At 47.7% G+C, this 15911-nt stretch overlaps 7 protein-coding genes across 7 annotated transcripts; 3 read left to right on the top strand and 4 right to left on the bottom strand.

The window, feature by feature from the left end:
- Positions 1-2170: 2170 nt before the first annotated feature.
- PADG_12132 (uncharacterized protein) lies at positions 2171-3074 on the bottom strand (the record flags this gene model as incomplete). The annotated part of the gene is made up of 2 exons (XM_010763686.1): positions 2171-2600; positions 2992-3074. The coding sequence occupies 2 exons, from the start codon at positions 3072-3074 to the stop codon at positions 2171-2173; spliced, it is 513 nt and encodes a 170-aa protein (XP_010761988.1).
- A 206-nt stretch (positions 3075-3280) lies between these two features.
- Positions 3281-4927, top strand: PADG_06481 (uncharacterized protein; the record flags this gene model as incomplete). Its single annotated transcript, XM_010763596.1, has 4 exons — positions 3281-3658; positions 3749-4180; positions 4310-4479; positions 4600-4927. 4 exons carry the CDS (start codon positions 3281-3283, stop codon positions 4925-4927), a joined length of 1308 nt encoding a protein of 435 aa, XP_010761898.1.
- A 730-nt stretch (positions 4928-5657) lies between these two features.
- Positions 5658-6181, top strand: PADG_06482 (uncharacterized protein; the record flags this gene model as incomplete). Its single annotated transcript, XM_010763464.1, has 3 exons — positions 5658-5760; positions 5888-6025; positions 6075-6181. The coding sequence occupies 3 exons, from the start codon at positions 5658-5660 to the stop codon at positions 6179-6181; spliced, it is 348 nt and encodes a 115-aa protein (XP_010761766.1).
- Positions 6182-6446: 265 nt separating this feature from the next.
- On the top strand, positions 6447-7052 carry PADG_06483 (uncharacterized protein; the record flags this gene model as incomplete). Its single annotated transcript, XM_010763465.1, has 1 exon — positions 6447-7052. The coding sequence occupies one exon, from the start codon at positions 6447-6449 to the stop codon at positions 7050-7052; it is 606 nt and encodes a 201-aa protein (XP_010761767.1).
- Positions 7053-8659: 1607 nt separating this feature from the next.
- On the bottom strand, positions 8660-9453 carry PADG_06484 (uncharacterized protein; the record flags this gene model as incomplete). The annotated part of the gene is made up of 2 exons (XM_010763597.1): positions 8660-8921; positions 9038-9453. 2 exons carry the CDS (start codon positions 9451-9453, stop codon positions 8660-8662), a joined length of 678 nt encoding a protein of 225 aa, XP_010761899.1.
- A 400-nt stretch (positions 9454-9853) lies between these two features.
- Positions 9854-10033, bottom strand: PADG_06485 (uncharacterized protein; the record flags this gene model as incomplete). The annotated part of the gene is made up of 1 exon (XM_010763466.1): positions 9854-10033. One exon carries the CDS (start codon positions 10031-10033, stop codon positions 9854-9856), a length of 180 nt encoding a protein of 59 aa, XP_010761768.1.
- A 3480-nt stretch (positions 10034-13513) lies between these two features.
- PADG_06486 (uncharacterized protein) lies at positions 13514-15788 on the bottom strand (the record flags this gene model as incomplete). Its single annotated transcript, XM_010763467.1, has 3 exons — positions 13514-13574; positions 13720-15440; positions 15534-15788. 3 exons carry the CDS (start codon positions 15786-15788, stop codon positions 13514-13516), a joined length of 2037 nt encoding a protein of 678 aa, XP_010761769.1.
- Positions 15789-15911: the final 123 nt, after the last annotated feature.

Genomic DNA, 15911 nt, shown 5'->3' on the forward strand with positions numbered 1-15911 from the left:
GGGGGGGGTAATTGAGAGATTGAGAGAGTGATTGGATGTAAGATGAGGTAGTTGTAGGGGAGTTGTTTAGGGTATGTGGCAGAATGATGTTGAGGTGCGGCTCAGAGAAGACGTCGTCACCCCGGGGCAAGCGACGACAAGACGACGAAGACATCAAGACAATGAACATGGACGACGGATTAAGGGAACATTGGCAACATGCAGGATCCATTTTGATCATCCACTGACCTAGACGGTTATATGACATCCCGCCCTTCTCGATTCGCTTCTCTAATGTTTTCTATCTCTATTTCCTTTCTATTCCTCTCCTCTCCTTTCCTCTCCTCTAGCCAAGCAGGTATCTTCCCTGAGTCGTCCTTGTTTCAGGCGCCTGTCAGAGAGACAAGCTACCTTGGTAAATTCTGTATTAGCTGGTGAGATTTAAGTCTGAGATCGGGTGTTGTCTCGTTTCAGGTAGGCGGTTGTTCCAAAAGATACAATTTCCAAGATGAATAAATGAGCGTTGATTGCCGATATGCTGATTCTGATACAGGGACTGGAATGGTGATAGTAAAACAAAAAGAGAGAGAAAAGAAGAAATAATAACCGCTCTGGTTCTGCGAGGCAGGCAAGGAATGGCAAGGCTGGTCACCAGCTGGCGCAGTCCACACCAAGGCTTCAAACTCGAAACTCTTCACCAAGGAGCCAACTAAACTCTTTAAACCTGGATTGAATACGACACAAGCGAGCTGGCCAAAGAAAACAGAAGAAGAAAAAGCAGCGACAACAAAAAACAAAAAACAAAGCAATTGTTTATTTTGGACCAGCTAAAAATAACCAGGCTTCCTATCATACCATTTGTCCGCCGACTCAACAGGGCGCTTGTTGAGGCATTCCTCGATAAATAACTCCACTATGATTCTGTACATACAAACTTCCCCCTTCTGTGCCACCACTTTAGGTGGTGGCTGTGGTGGCTCATGCATCAAATCATATCAAATGTTGTTGTTATCCTTTTGGGTGGATCCCCAATAAAACATGCGATGCCATGGAAACCAAGCTGGAGGAGCAAGGAGAGGTTATTAAAGGCACCCCACTCGGAGAAGGGTTTAAAGGGGAGGAGGGGTGTGTACGGACGGGCAGATGGAAATCTCTACCCCGATCACGGTTCATCTTCCTGGCTTGTCCATGGATGCTTTTCTAGCTCGCCCTTCCGGCCCTTGAGATTTCGAACTCAATCTCATCATCCCGGTCGCATCAGCCACCGTCCAGCCTACATGCGAAGGATGGGATATTGCCTGGGTAACCACGAACTATGGTGCACTCCACCATTTAACAACCCTACAATTCAAATTATACAGAAAAAATATATATAAACTATTCTCTACACTGAGAGCATGTATGAGCTGAATGTTCAATGGCCCCCCATACACTCTACATCAAGATGCTGCACACTTCCATACTGTAGAAGTAGATCAGATTGCTCGCTTTCTCTTTTCTCGTGAGCAGTAGTTAGTTAGACCAGAAGGTGGTTGGTTGGACTACGTTAGTTAACAAAGTTAGTTACCCTCAAGATCTCTGCACAGCCACGGCCACAATCTACCTTTGAAATTATTTTAACTCACAGCTAATGGATGTGTATTGAATCCTTGCGCATAGAAGAGCCGAAAAAGGTGCAATGAGGAACTGTTATTAATATCCGACTGTTCACTATTACCATCTATATACCCATATTTCCATATTTGAACACACAAAGACACGGATGATTGAATGGCCTACCTTTCTGCGACGCAAAACGAGTTAAGCGATAATCCTAGATTCTTGCGCAAATCTTTCGTATATCGATACCATTCTACAAAAGTTAGGGCCAGAGCAGCGCTGGATCCCGCCCAGATAGTTCCGCTCTAATAGGCTACATGTCAACTGGCCTGGCAGTAACTCGTCTCTCTGCTCAGGCTTGAATGAGGAGGCAGATTTGGGGCTCAAGTGATCTAAAGAGACAGAGGGAGCGAGAGTACGTAACATTCAGAGCTCCTTTTGGTTCGAGTTACCACTAGGTTTTTCATCTCCCCTTCTTTTCTCCTCTCAACTGCTTTGCAGCATGGGTTAGAGATTTCGTTGTTTCATAAACTACTGTCAATAATCTCAAAAATTTCCACAGCGCGTTGCATTTTAACGAATTTAACGAACTTCAATGACACCGACTCTGGTAAAAGCGTCGTGGTAAGTTACCCCGGCGAGCGTCAACTTTGCGGTGGGCAATACTGATGTTTTCCTTGAACCATCGCTTGACGATAACAACAAGTGCAGATCTCAAGCGATCGACCCTATGCGTTGCGGCGAGTATTCGATCATAGTCTGACTGCGGAAACGGCCGACTCACGACCCCCGGATCTTTGAAGGGAGGGAGGGGAAACATCGACTCCAGACCCAATTGACGGCGTGACACTACGCAGTGCGCAATCGAGCCCTTGCCATTGCTCCGTCCGGCTCTCTCGCGCAACCAGGACTGCACCACTCCACCGGGGACTTGCTTAGTCGCTGCCGGCCTGAATTCGGTCTGCTCTGAAGAATGCTCTGGTTTCCGAAGCAACTCTGGACCGTCAAGCACATTCTGCACTCTTCTCTTAAGTAGAGGTAAGCTGATCGCACCTCTATCTATCTGTCGGGCAAACCCAAAAAAAAACAAAAACCGAATCAGTCTTTGGACCTGCGGTGCTGCTTGATTTGAGGTGAACGGAAGCTGCCCAAGTCTTTACAGCAGTGCCTAGACTTCGCTCCGGTTCATGTTTTATGGAAATTGCAATTAGTGAGGCGAGCCGCTACAATGCAGCTTTTTCTCTGTATTATTTAGGGACATCGAAGTGTTTTAAAATTTGAAGGAACTAGCTGGATGGTGTATTCCCAGATGGTTGACAAGGGCAACACCGTAGTTTGGTGAAAGCAATAGATCCCTCGTAGAAACAGAGCTCCTCGTAGAAACAGAGCTGATGCCGGTTGGATGGTTTATACATCCGAGCAAGCCCAAGGCTTTCCCTTGCTCGCGACGACGCGGGGGCGAAGCCAAAGTTACATCGAACCACGCGGTTGACCATTTCCCCAACGACTCACATAAACAAAAACTCACGAATTAGTTTATTAAATAGCAAACTACCCAGGGAAGTTTCGCTTTGACCAAATAAGTGCGCATGCATGAATACATCAAACAAACCTCCTAGCTGCAGATCCAAAACCAATTAAAAAAAATTAAAAATTAAAAAAATTAAAAATTAAAAAAAATAAAAATAAAACAAGTAATCAAATGGATATCCAAGAAGTGCCCGTGCCACTCCCTTCGGCCCCTCCAAAACATCTCGGCCCGAACATCACTCTCCAACCGCCACTCTCGCGCCGTGGCCATGGGCCGGGTTTGCTCCTTGTGCTTCCGGATGGCATGGTCGCAGATAAAACTAAGCAGACGCTGGATCCGCCACCGCTGCAGAAATGGGCGGAGGAGGGATATGCGGTGGTCGAGGTGCGGGCGCCGGCTACGGCTTCCGAGCATGGGTCCGGATCGGGATCGGGATATTCTGTTCTCTCTGCATTGCGGGAGGGATTGGAGGCGTTGAGGGGATTGGATGAGTGTGATGTGAAGGATAAATTCGGGTTGATCTGTGAGGGATACTTGATTAAGCCAGAAGTTCATGCTTTTAATTATGACCTTTCCGTTATCGAAAACCCGAAAAAATACATATATATAAACATATAAGCGCTAACTCTATTATGCCAGTATACGACGCTAGCACACTCAGCGACGAAAGCTGTCGCTTCATTCTCAACACTCGCTGAGATCGGCGCCATAGTTTCATATGGCGGAACGCACGATGGCAACGTCAACACCAACATCAACATCGCAAGACTGCTCCATCTTCCGGGCAATAATGCACCCACACCTCCACCAGGAGGCACTCTGGTTGTTCACAAATACCCAGATGCAAAGTCTGCCAACTTCGTTATTCCCCAGCACGCGGATTTCGACCCCTCCGCGGCAGCAGTAGCACATACCCGTACTCTATCATTTTTGAAGACCAGGATCGGCGGGCCATTTTTCGATCTCGAGGCTATATGGGACGAGCACACGTACTTTGAATTCGGTGACAGGTCTGTGGCGAAGACGATGGGGACGATGGTGCAGGAGCCGTATGTTAATCATATACCGACGGTGAGTGGTTGGTTTGGCCGATATAGATATTCCCCCCCCCCCCCCCCCCCCCCCCGGGGGCAAAAGCAAACAAGCAAAAAAGGGAATCCTAAAAGGGTCGCCCGTTGTCAGATAATAATAGATGAATAGATGACAGGAGGCATTGGTCGCGCCCGCCTCTCCAATTTCTACCGCCACCATTTCATCTTCAATAATCCAGACGACACCCAGATAGAACTCATCAGCCGCACCGTCGGCATCGATCGAATCATCGATGAGTTCATCTTCAGCTTCACACATGACAAGGTGATAGATTGGCTGTAAGGGCAGAGTTTCCTCCCCCTCTCCCTTCCCCCGCTTGGAACTTAATCACAATTCACCCTTCCCCTTTCTCCAATTCCATTCCACATCTCCCAGCCCTTAACTAACTCTACAAACAGCATCCCAACCATCCCTGCAACAAACCAACGCGTCCGTCTCCCCATGGTCTCCATCGTTAATGTGCGGGGCGACCGCCTCTACCACGAGCACATATGGTGGGACCAAGGCGGCCTGCTGCGCCAACTGGGATTGCTGCCGGAATACCTGCCGTTTCCATATGCGGTGGCGGATAGCGATGGTGGCAGCGTAAGGGTGCCGGCTGAGGGCAAGAGGTTTGAGTATAAGGTTCCGGTGATGGGGATTGAGGCTGCGGAGAAGTTGATGGATGAGGAAAGCGTGGAGTCGAATGGGATGATTGGGGGGCTGGTGGTTAGGGAGGTGGAATGATGGTACGTTTGCAACATTGGCATTGGGCCGGGGGCGGGGGATTATTGTGTTTGTTGAGTTTGTTGTGATCCATTATTACTGTATTAAGTGGATCTGTAGACTGTAGGACGCTGCATCAAAGTGTAACAATATTTTATTCCTCTGGGATATCTATGGATGTTGTGGGGATATTCCAAAAGTTCCAGGGAAATTCAATATTTCCAGCAGAGAGTTTACACATCAGTAGTTGACCTCTTAATTTCGTTCATCATGCTTGATCATCCCGGAGGATAACGGGCAAGTCAGTGGCCCGTCTCCAACCGCTCCCTACGACAAGATTGACGGCAGTGCACAGCGCATGATACACATCCCACTGGCAGCAAAACCTTCCATATAGGGAATATACCGTCGTCGGCTTCAAGAAGGGGCCCGAGACGGAAAACTAAGACTGCATTGCATGCCCAGGAGCAAGTAATAATCCGCACATGGGACGGTGGGAAAACAGCACCAGTACAAGCTACGCGTGTATAAATTTTGCAAGCTGATATACATGCTCACCACATCTTGGCCGACCCCAACCTGCCTAGAAGGCGAATGAAGCATGCGTCCTTGGGTAACCGAAGATGATTCAAGGTTGCGACGTCCCCTACACGAGCAGTCGCGAGGACGAGGACAGAATGTCAAGACAAGATCCACCAGTGCTGCTAGGAGGCTAGTAGATGCAATAAAGCTTCCCATCCTCCCTTAGGATATGTCTGCAGCAGCCATCCCGCTGAGCATCAGGGGGTTGTATCAGAGAGCAGCTGGCAACGGACTGCTCGAGAAACCTGCGCAATTGGAAGCCACTGGAATAGGTAAGTTAACGGGCCCGATGCTGTTAGAGCCCCATATCTGACCCAAGCTGTAGCTACGTTGAATAGCGAACAGCGGACCTCCATCGCCCTCTTGAACAGAGCATGTTAACTCGACATGCTCCGTTAGGCCAAACAAAAAACAATACTCGGAACTCGGCAGAACTCATACTCCGCAAACCTCTCATTGGCTATTTTCCGTGCAAAGATTCGGCGCGGAATAAACTCTTCCGATTGGATGCCATTCCAACACGTGATCTCGTGCTTGGTTGGTTGACGTGTGGCTTAATCAGCGAAAGGTATTCTAAGTTTAATAGTTTGGGATCGGCCCAGAGAAGATGGGAAAAGCAGCAAAGATACAAAGCAATTTGAATGTTGGTGGAGAGGGCAAGGTATAGGTTCGCAAACACTTGCAAAGCATTGATGGCCATAGCTAATATATATCATCAGGGTTCTGATCCTGGTACATGAAGTGTCAGAACAGGCCTACAGCCGCCGGATCTATGAGATATTGAACTTTACAAGAACCAGTATATATTTAAAGTATATACATAAATACGACCAAGCCTGCCATCAACGTATCCTACACGGCAAGACCAGCATCCAAAAAGCCTACATAAGGGCTTTTTAGTAGAACGGGCCCAAAAAAAAAAAAAAAAAAAAAAAAAAAAAAAAAAAAAGGAGAAGCCATGACTGCTACCGTACGGGCTCGCACCACCACCCTCACCACCTCTGCAATCTCAAGCAGAAAACGGACATCTCACACCACAAAAGCAGCAAAAGCCAACCCCAAACCATCCCTCACCACAACCCCTAAATCCCCTTCCAGCCCCATCCTCACAAACCAATCCCAATCCCAATCCCAACCCCAACCCATAGACCCAGCCCTCCTCCCCACCCTTCGCCGCCTCACAACCCATCCCTCCCTGACCCCCCACCAACGCAAAGTCTACCGCACCCTCCTCTCCATACCCCGCGGCCGCTGGACCACCTACGCAACCCTAGCTTCCCACCTCTCATCCTCCCCGCGCGCCATCGGCAACGCCATGCGCACCAACCCTTTCGCCCCCGACGTGCCGTGCCACCGCGTGTTGGCGTCGGATCGCACGGTCGGCGGGTATAAAGGGAAGTGGGGGAATGGGGGGGACTATGCGACGGAGAAGATGGGGCTGCTGAGGGGGGAAGGGGTTGTTTTTGATGGGAAGGGACGGGTGGTGGGGGAGTGTTTTGGGGGAGTTTTGGGGGGGGGGGGTGGGGGGTGGGGGGAGGTAAGGGTGATGTTGAGAGGCAGGTAAGGGAGTTGGGATAGTGTGTGTATGTGCTGGGTTCTGTTGAAGGGAAGGGGGTTGTGGAGGAGGTCAGATGGGTGGAATGTTCGACAGGTTCAACTGGGTTTTCTTCTCTCTTTTTCTTTCTTTTTCTTTTCTTTTATCTTTTTTGGTTCCCTTGTCGAAGCTGCCCGCGATCTCCTGCTATTCTGTCGATGTGAGGATGAGATGGAAAAAGGTTGCCAATTTGAATTCCATCAAGACCTACAATTGTGTTTAAGGCTTGCTCATGCCTATATGTCTGTACATAAATAATAAATGATCCACTGTTCATTTCCAGATCCTATTGTAGTTACATTCATGAATGCTATTTAACCATACACCAGGCTGGTTTAATCTACATAACTCATAATCAATAGGAAGTACATGTTGAGATTATCCATTGGGGTCAAATTTACCCGTATATAGCTAATTTAACTACGTACTTGAGAAAGAGCAAGGAAAAGATAGTGCACTCTACGATAGGTTAAGTAAGGGGTAAAATGATCAAGGTTCACTCCTGCTGATTAAAAATAAAGATGCAACACAGTTATATACATGAGGTAATTGCGCAGACAAAATAAAGTAGGAATTAAACATGCCATAAGATAAGGAGTTAACTTTCTAAAAGCACAGAGTAGAGAACAAATCAAACAGACAGTCGTAATATACACACTGGAAGTGCGAAGGGGGAAACGAGTCGGGGAAATATATTCGTTCGACTTTGATGTACAGTGGGTGTACTTATATCAAAACGAGGTCAGGCAGGGGAGAAACCCCTGCAAAGCCAGAGCAACGAATCACAGTTTGTCTCTGATATTTCCATTCAAGAACGACAGATGTGGAAAGAAAGATGGATAGCAAAGATTGAGAACTTCGGAGGTCCAAATTCAAAATATACACAAGGTAGCAGCAAAAATATAAAGTAGAATGATGGCAAATGTCAAGATACACATATAATTTACAAAAGCAGAAGGGCAGGCAGAGAACACCAAGAAAAAGAAATGAAAAAGAAAAAAAAACAAAACAAAAACAAAAAATAATACTACTAGATTGTAAGAAAACTGAACATATGCAAGAAATCGACTAATAGACAGATGGAAAAAAAGGTAAGATAAACAAGAGAAACGCTAATGATACTATCTGCAGTAATGAGTGAGCAAATTCGAATTCCCTTATATTCCCAATCTGATGCTCACTGTGTAAAGCAGAGACATGTGAAAACTCAAGGAAACAGAAAAAGAAAAAAAAAGGAAACTGAATAATTATAGTAGTAATAAATATATAGCAGAATATTAGGCCAACGAGAGGGAATAGCGGTGTAGTCTGCGGTGCGCGAGTAAAGACCATCAGTCTCTTCTAGTTCGATAAGCAAAGGTATCTCCCACGCACCATTCTGACATTTTCCACATTTAGGATTCGAGAACCAGCTCTAATCCACATGGCAGAGAAGAAAAAATATTAATACGGATGATAAATAACACATGCGAAATAAAAAGGAGACCAAAATAAAGTCAGTAGGAACGGTGTATTATGGAGGGCACGATAGCTCTATCGTCCAGATACCGATAGAGAACGGAGAACGAGAGATCGATTTAACGATACGTCTCGGGTCCTTGCGAGGACTTGGACGATCTCCGCTTCGCAACGGGCTCCTTGTGATACTGGCGCAGATGCTCGTTGAGATGGTCCTGGCGAGTGAAGCCCAGCTCACCCTTACGCGAGCATTTGGGTTTTGGGCAGTTGAGTCGCACGGAGTCCGGGAAGTGGACGGTCGGGTAGTGTCGGCTGAGATCTGCGGAACGGCTGAAACTGCTTTCGCAGCGCGGGTACATGCAGACGTATCTGCTGCCGGATCTGTGGGGTGTTAGTTTGCGTGGGTGGTTTTGCGGGGGCGGCAGTGTGAATAATCTATAGAGGTGGTCCTTCGGAGAGCTGTTTGCAACATCATTGGCAACGTCAAAAAAGCTTACCTTTCTACACCAGAGCCCCTAGATGATTTTGCCGGCGTCGTTGGGCTCTGCTGAGTGACCATTACACAGTCCTGGTCGGCGTAAGGGGGGTCAGTTTGGCGTAGTTGTTGATGACAGTTTGGGTCTGTGAAACTTGAAGTGGTGGGATGGATATAGTATGCCGGCTGTGCGCTGCCCATGGAGGCCATGCTGGACGCCGTCCTCGTGGAACTGTTGCTATCCGTTGATGAGGAGTAGCTCATGGGCGGTGCGAAGGAGGAGGTTGGATGTTGGATTGCTGGGTTTTGATACTGAGCAGTCAAGGCTTGGGTCAGGTCTGGATTTGCGTAATCTGTTATAGGCAATTTGCGACTCACGGAGCTGTATTGGTGGAAATGCTGGGGTTGATGTTGTTGGTAGTTCCGGCTGTGAGCCATGGTGTGGTGAGAGCTTTTGGAGCTTTTGCGAGAATGCCTGATTCTGACAACGGCTTTGTTGTATGAGAAGGTTACTGTTTTGCCCTGTGTGAGGTGTGGGAATTAAGGGAGATTGCAGAGAGAAAGACGGGGAAATGTGTAGGTGTTTCTATATGATATAGATTAAGAGCCGTTGAAAACTGACTTTAACACAAAAAGGAAAACTGACAACCCCAGGGGGATGTATATATATATTTGCCGCGCTGCAAGCATGCCCGTCAGAACCTGTACTCTGCGGCTCTAGGATAGGGCTCTCCCATGCCTCGCATTGCCTAACACGTGACGTTGGGATGCAGGCCAGGACCCTGATGATCGATGGCACTAAGCCACCAATCGCCAGGTAGATTCTGCGGGGAGGGAGTTAAATTTTGAACATGGTATCATACAGCAGAAAAAGAAAGTGATGCGAACAGTCTGAGCCGTGCATATCATAGAGCTCTGGAATATCAACCATGACAGAGGCAATATACGATTTGGTCTCAAGTTCGAAGACAATCTCCACGCGGAAGATATCCGAAACACCGACCCATCGATTGGACATTTCGAATAAAACATCGACGTGTAAAGTAGAGATCCAGTTTGGATAAAAGACAAGAGAAGGGAAAATTGGGAACAATAGCTGCCCAATAACAGGAGAACACCAGTCCAAGCGGCCAAGCCCACACCAAGTATTATTATTCATGACCTTACGAATAGTTTTCCCCGTTGGGTCGCCCGACTGTCCCGCGGTTTTCACGGCGCAGGCACCATGGGCCAAAAGATAAAAATAATAGTCAAGCAGAAATCAAACCACCTAATTCTGAGCAAAGAGGGTGATAGAAGGCAGGCAGCAATGGTGGGGGGGGGGGGGGGGGAAATCGGATAATTTCTCCCCTCGATTTTCCTGTCCAACATTCCAGTGATAGATAGCCTTGCCCTTGTCTTCTTGTCTCCCCGCCTCATTTTTTTACATGACAGAAAACTTTCAAGGTTTTGCCAGGCGATCGGGGTCTCGGAACGGCCCGAAAAGAATGTTGTTTGGGATTGTACCAAAGGGGCCTGCTTAGGTGTCTAGAGGTCTTCTTTTCCGTTCAACAACAGCCAGATGGTTAGGCCTTCTGTCCATGACGGCATTTGAATATCGAAAGCGTCCAACGATGCATCTCCAGCGGAGATTTCAACCAATTGGGCTTCTCTTCCGTACAAATGTAAGCAGCAACATGACGACATGGATAATGCAAGGGGTCAGGTCCCATCTGCAAAGTTTGTTTCAGATACTTTGGAGCCGGTTGAGAGCATATAGGAGTGCTCAAGACAGTGCATTCCTATGGATAATCCAGAGAAAGGAATGACCTGTCAATGAAGTAGGCGAACCAGGTTCAAGGTTGCCAATATCGTCAGCAACAGCAACGGTCTGAAGTGGTGGCACCAATCAGTCGTGGCGCCGTGGGACTGGTTGAACGCACTGGAACGACGAACAGATGAAGCTGCGCAGTTTGTTCCTGTCAACAGTTGGTTTGGGCAGCGGCAGCTTAGTCATCCGCCGCTGTTTAGGCTTAGCGACGTTCACATCAAAGAAACCCAACGAAACAGACACAGCCTCACATCAACCGTTATTAACAGCAGCAGCAGCAGCAGCAGCAGGAGGAGAAGAAGCAGAAGAAGCAGCATCAGAAGCACTGTCAAACAACAAGCTACAGCCACAGTACAGCGCAGTGCCACTTCCACCTCTTCTTTTGAAGAAGGTGCCATTTTAACCCCCGCCAATTTCTGGAGAAAGTGAGGCGTGGCCTATGATTATAGCTCCCTCGCTAATCCCTCGACCTACCAGCCCTGAGGAATGTCGAGCCTCAGGTTTTTCGGCACCGCTCTATGTGGGTGCACGACAACTACATGCTGAACCTACATACATGCATAACTACGTAGTTATGTACTTATGCATGAAAAGTTATCTTCTGCAAGGGCATGGCATTCCCCTAGATACACATCAACTACGTATGATGCACTTTCTTGAAACACGCGGCCGCTCCGTGGTCCCCAAATGCTTCACCGCAAGCCTCCCTGATAGGGAGACCTTGAAACTAGTCTGAAAAAGGCCCACTCTTCCGCATCATTGTCAGCTCACCAGGATCTTGTTGGTTGTCAAAAATACACCCCACAAACCCACCTAGCTCGGAATGACTCAATGAATGGAGGGGAGGCTGTGTCTAGTGATTCAATTCCAGGCTGGAGAAGGCCTGTACCTGACATATGGTCCGCATACATTGTTGTCAATCTCCATACCTCGCTTGGCACCGTTTCAAAAACCGGAACCCTATCCCGCACGGACGTCCCAGCAGATATCCATTTCTCATTTGAACTTGTGCGCAGGCCGACTTCCCTACGGAACACTTTTGCTGATGAGAACCAAGGGGCTTTTTTTTTTTATTTTTTTTTTTTTTTTAAAAAAAAAAAAATGCGGGCGGAGCAAAAAGTGGCCTATGCATGTATATCAGTCCAACTTCTTCGAGGACGGAATTCTTCGGCATGCACGTAAGGGGCCCTAGAATGTAGTATCAAAAATCGTACATAAACCTGCCCCATTCCATTCATTCCCTCTTGAGCTAGTGTAGGACCAGCTGGAAAATACTGGAACCATCTAAAATAATGAAGCTGCTAGTGAACTTGTCCCACGAGAGAACTAACAACCACATAAGCCCCCATCAGCAACATTCGTGGGCAGAATTTTCTCCTTCTCTAGCCCTTGACGGTCTTCTGTCATATAAGTACCTTGCTACACCTTTGAAAACTACCTTGCATCTTCCTCCCACCCCCTGGGTCTCTGCAGCTTTTTCCATTCTCTGTTTTAGTTAACGCTTCCGAAAAATTCAGTCAGAACTCGGACTTGTTGGAACTCTTGCCAATTTGTGTTGAATCTTATCTCTATTCCACACGTGGTAAAACAAACAACACAGCAGATTAACTGGAAATGGAAAGATTTTTCAATCACAACATAACTACATCAATCCTAAAAGCAGAAGCCTTCTCATGAAACCACCGCTTCGTATTCCGCAGTATGTTGTCTGACGCTGATTTCCACCTGGAAAACCCGAGACTACGATATCCACAAGACTCCGATGCCAGGTCATAAAAGTGAAGCTGTGCAATAACATAATCACTCCTTAGTAAGAGTAATAACACCCATTTACAGAGTAGTTCAATAGTGAGAGAGAGAAAACTATGGCCGCCTCACTCGCTCTACTTTCACCACCTGTCCAGGACTTTCACATGTCAACATGTCGTGTATTGTGTCTGGTAGCTGTAGAACCATGCCACGACAGAGTCATACGATTTAAGATCTAATTACTATATCGCCTTAACTGCAACGCACATGATGATCATTTACTAACCCGTAAAGGAGCGACGGACGGTGTATATGTGAAATGTGAAATGTGAAATGAAAAAGAGAAGAGAAGGCGACACAATTGTTTATCTACAGCAGGCAAGCTGCCGCAAGGCTGAGCTGAGAGAACCTTGGCCTAGCCTTCGATTCAGGGAATGGGGGGATGTGGTAGGGGCTGGCGGCACAGTGGGAACCCCAGAGGGGGGGGTTTTCGGGGAGATGTTGATGCCAACAGCGCAAGTGGACGGAGAGTTTAGCGGGATAGGGATACGGCATCCAGTCAGCACAACAAATGACTCCAAATATTGTCTGAGAGGAATGATCAAAATTTGTAGACCATGGTCTCTTATACCTAGCTCGTGCTCCTCTCCTCTGCTCCTCTCCTCCTCTCCTCCCCGCCCCCCTACGGTGATGCACGTAGATACAAATACTAACAATCCATGTACCCTACCTACCAGGAATGAAAGAATGCCAGCAAGACGGTACGATTTTTTTTTTTTTTCAAGTTAAATTCATATGAAGTACTTTAATTTGGAATGTGCCAAAGGGATATTTTGTTTTTTGGTCTCAGATAAGTTATTTCATCTTTTCATGGAGATGTGAATAATCTAAATATTACTTCCTTCTTTCGTAAAAAAAAGAAGTTTAAAAGAATACTATTTACAAGTCATCTTCCAGAAATTTGTAGACGAATTTGAAATCGGCTTTTCGGCGGTTCATCCTGTGTTCATAAAAGTTAGCAATGGAAGAAGATCAAAAAAAAAAAAAAAACGAACAAGAAAAGAAAGAAAAAAAGACAAAAATAAAAAATAAAAAATAAAAAATAAAAAAACTATCGGTTGATAGATCAATAAAAAGAAACTAACCATGTACTCTCATAGTCAAAAAACCGATACGTCCCCTGCTCAAACTCCTCCGTAATTGTCTTCGGCTCCTCATGCCTCTGAAACCACGTCTGGTACTGCTTATGGAACCGCCAGCTCTGATTCTTCAACGACTTCGCGGCCAGGAACTGCTGATAGCTCGCCTGCCGGTAATAGAATATATAAAACAGCGTATCAGTGTCTATGCGGCTGGTCTCGTAGAGGCGCGGGTCGTCGAAGATGGGCAGCGGTTCTTGCGGGTAGTAGAGAGGGGTATTGTAAGGGGTTTGTGGTCTGTAGTGGTGGGGTCGTTCGCAGTCGCTGGGTTCCGGGCAGGTGTGGTGGGAGGCTGTGAGGAGACGTTGAGTAGAAGTTGAGGCTGTGCTGGTTGGGTTCATGGAAATACGGGATTTGGTTAATTCGAAGGATTGGATTAGGTCTTGGAGGCCCGGGGGGAGGTGGTAGACGGATTCGTCGGTGGTAGCGGTTGTTGAGGTGTTAGTGGTTGTGGATTCTTCCTTTGCGGAGCCGTTGGGTCCCTGGTGTCGTTGTTGTTGTTGTAGTAGTAGTAGTTGTTGTTGCTGCTGCTGTTGCTGTTGTTGTTGTTGTTGTTGCTGCTGCTGCTGTTGCTGCTGTGGCTCTGGCTCTGGCTCTGGCTCTGGCTCTGGCTGCTGCTGCTGCTGCTGTTCTTGTGGCGGGGAAACGGTTTCCACATTATCCATTGCCGGGGTTGGTGGCTCTGTCGCTGGTTGACTCGCCGCGGGAACACTGGGACTCAATGTTGGCGATTTGGATTGCTGTTGACTACTAGATGAATCATCCACGCTGGCAACTGCAGATGCGAGCCTTTGCACAGGCTGTGCGTGATGCACCTGTGGCGAGGATGTTGAGGAAGCCTTGGAGACGGGCAACGCATGCGAAAGAGCCGGGCTTGCACCGGGCGGCGGAGGAAGCGGGGCGATCCCAACTCCACTCTTGTCACTTGCTGCAGCCGCGGCAGCCGCTGAAGCATACTTCAGCGTTTCGCCTGGTAATCGCGTAGGTAGAGGCGCAGGCTTCATCGTGTTACCGGATGAGGATGAGGGCCCGGAGAGGTGTAGCGTAGCTAGAACGGGTAGTGGTGATTTCACCTGCGTTGATGACCGTCGAGTAGCACCAGGTTCCGCTTTCGCCTTTGATGGCCTCGGTACACCCATGTCTGCATCATCATCCTGTATCGACTGTGTATCCTGCGATGATACGCGGTCAGTGTCGTTGGGCATGCCGAATTGCGCCTCGTCGTCCCCGAGCGTTATATCATCGTATATCGTCTCATCTTCCCCACAAAAGTCGGCATTATGCCCATCATCTGCGAAGTACTTGATGCTGTCCTTGATATCCAACACTTGACTCGTTTCGACGTGGCCATTTTGTAGAGAACGGAGAAGTAGTTCCAGTTTCGCCAGGTGCCATCGATGTCGTTCTGAGATCCTCGCAATATCGGCTAGCCGGGTGGTCTTTGCTGCATCCTTTTTCCCTTTCTTTAACGACGCCTGTATCATTTCTTCCTCAGCTTCAAAAGCCTCGATCTTCTGCTGTAGGATGTCGACGGTGGAGGACAGGAACTCGCATGTTTCGGTCCTCTCCTTTTCTTTCGGATCTTGCCTGGCTGCCGCCGATAGACCCTCTTTCGAGTAGGCCTTGGTTTTCATCTCCTTCTCAACGGCTTTGAACTGCTCCATGCACTGTTTATTTCTCAGGTTAGCTTCATCACGTCCGTGGCAGAGAAGTCAGGGAGGAAGAGAAGAAGACCCGGCCGGGATGATGGCGAAGCGCACAGTTTCAATAGCCCTCCGCTGCTCTAACAGCGGGCCTTTGTCTTTGACTTCATTTCCTGCAGCCCATGTCTTGATCTGGTCACGGAACCGCTGTAGTTTTTTTATTTCGCGTTTCAGGTTGTCTTCGAGCTTGTCTCTTTGGGCAGCGTTTGAGGAGGACTTGATCTTCTCGTATATGCTCTCGAAGGACTGTATGCCTTCACCAACCTTCTTGAAGGTCTTGTCAATTTCCTGCTGTGTTTTTCGCGATGCCATGGCTGCTCTTCATAGACGGAGCCTTGCTTGCTGCATTCAAAGTGGTCAGTTAGTGATGATACGATGAAGTATGTGGTGGGTAGTGGTAGTGGTAGTGGTGGTGGTGGTAGTAATGGTAGAATG

Source organism: Paracoccidioides brasiliensis, assembly GCF_000150735.1.
Source record: "Paracoccidioides brasiliensis Pb18 unplaced genomic scaffold supercont2.8, whole genome shotgun sequence".
NCBI classification, from domain to species: Eukaryota; Fungi; Ascomycota; class Eurotiomycetes; order Onygenales; family Ajellomycetaceae; genus Paracoccidioides; species Paracoccidioides brasiliensis.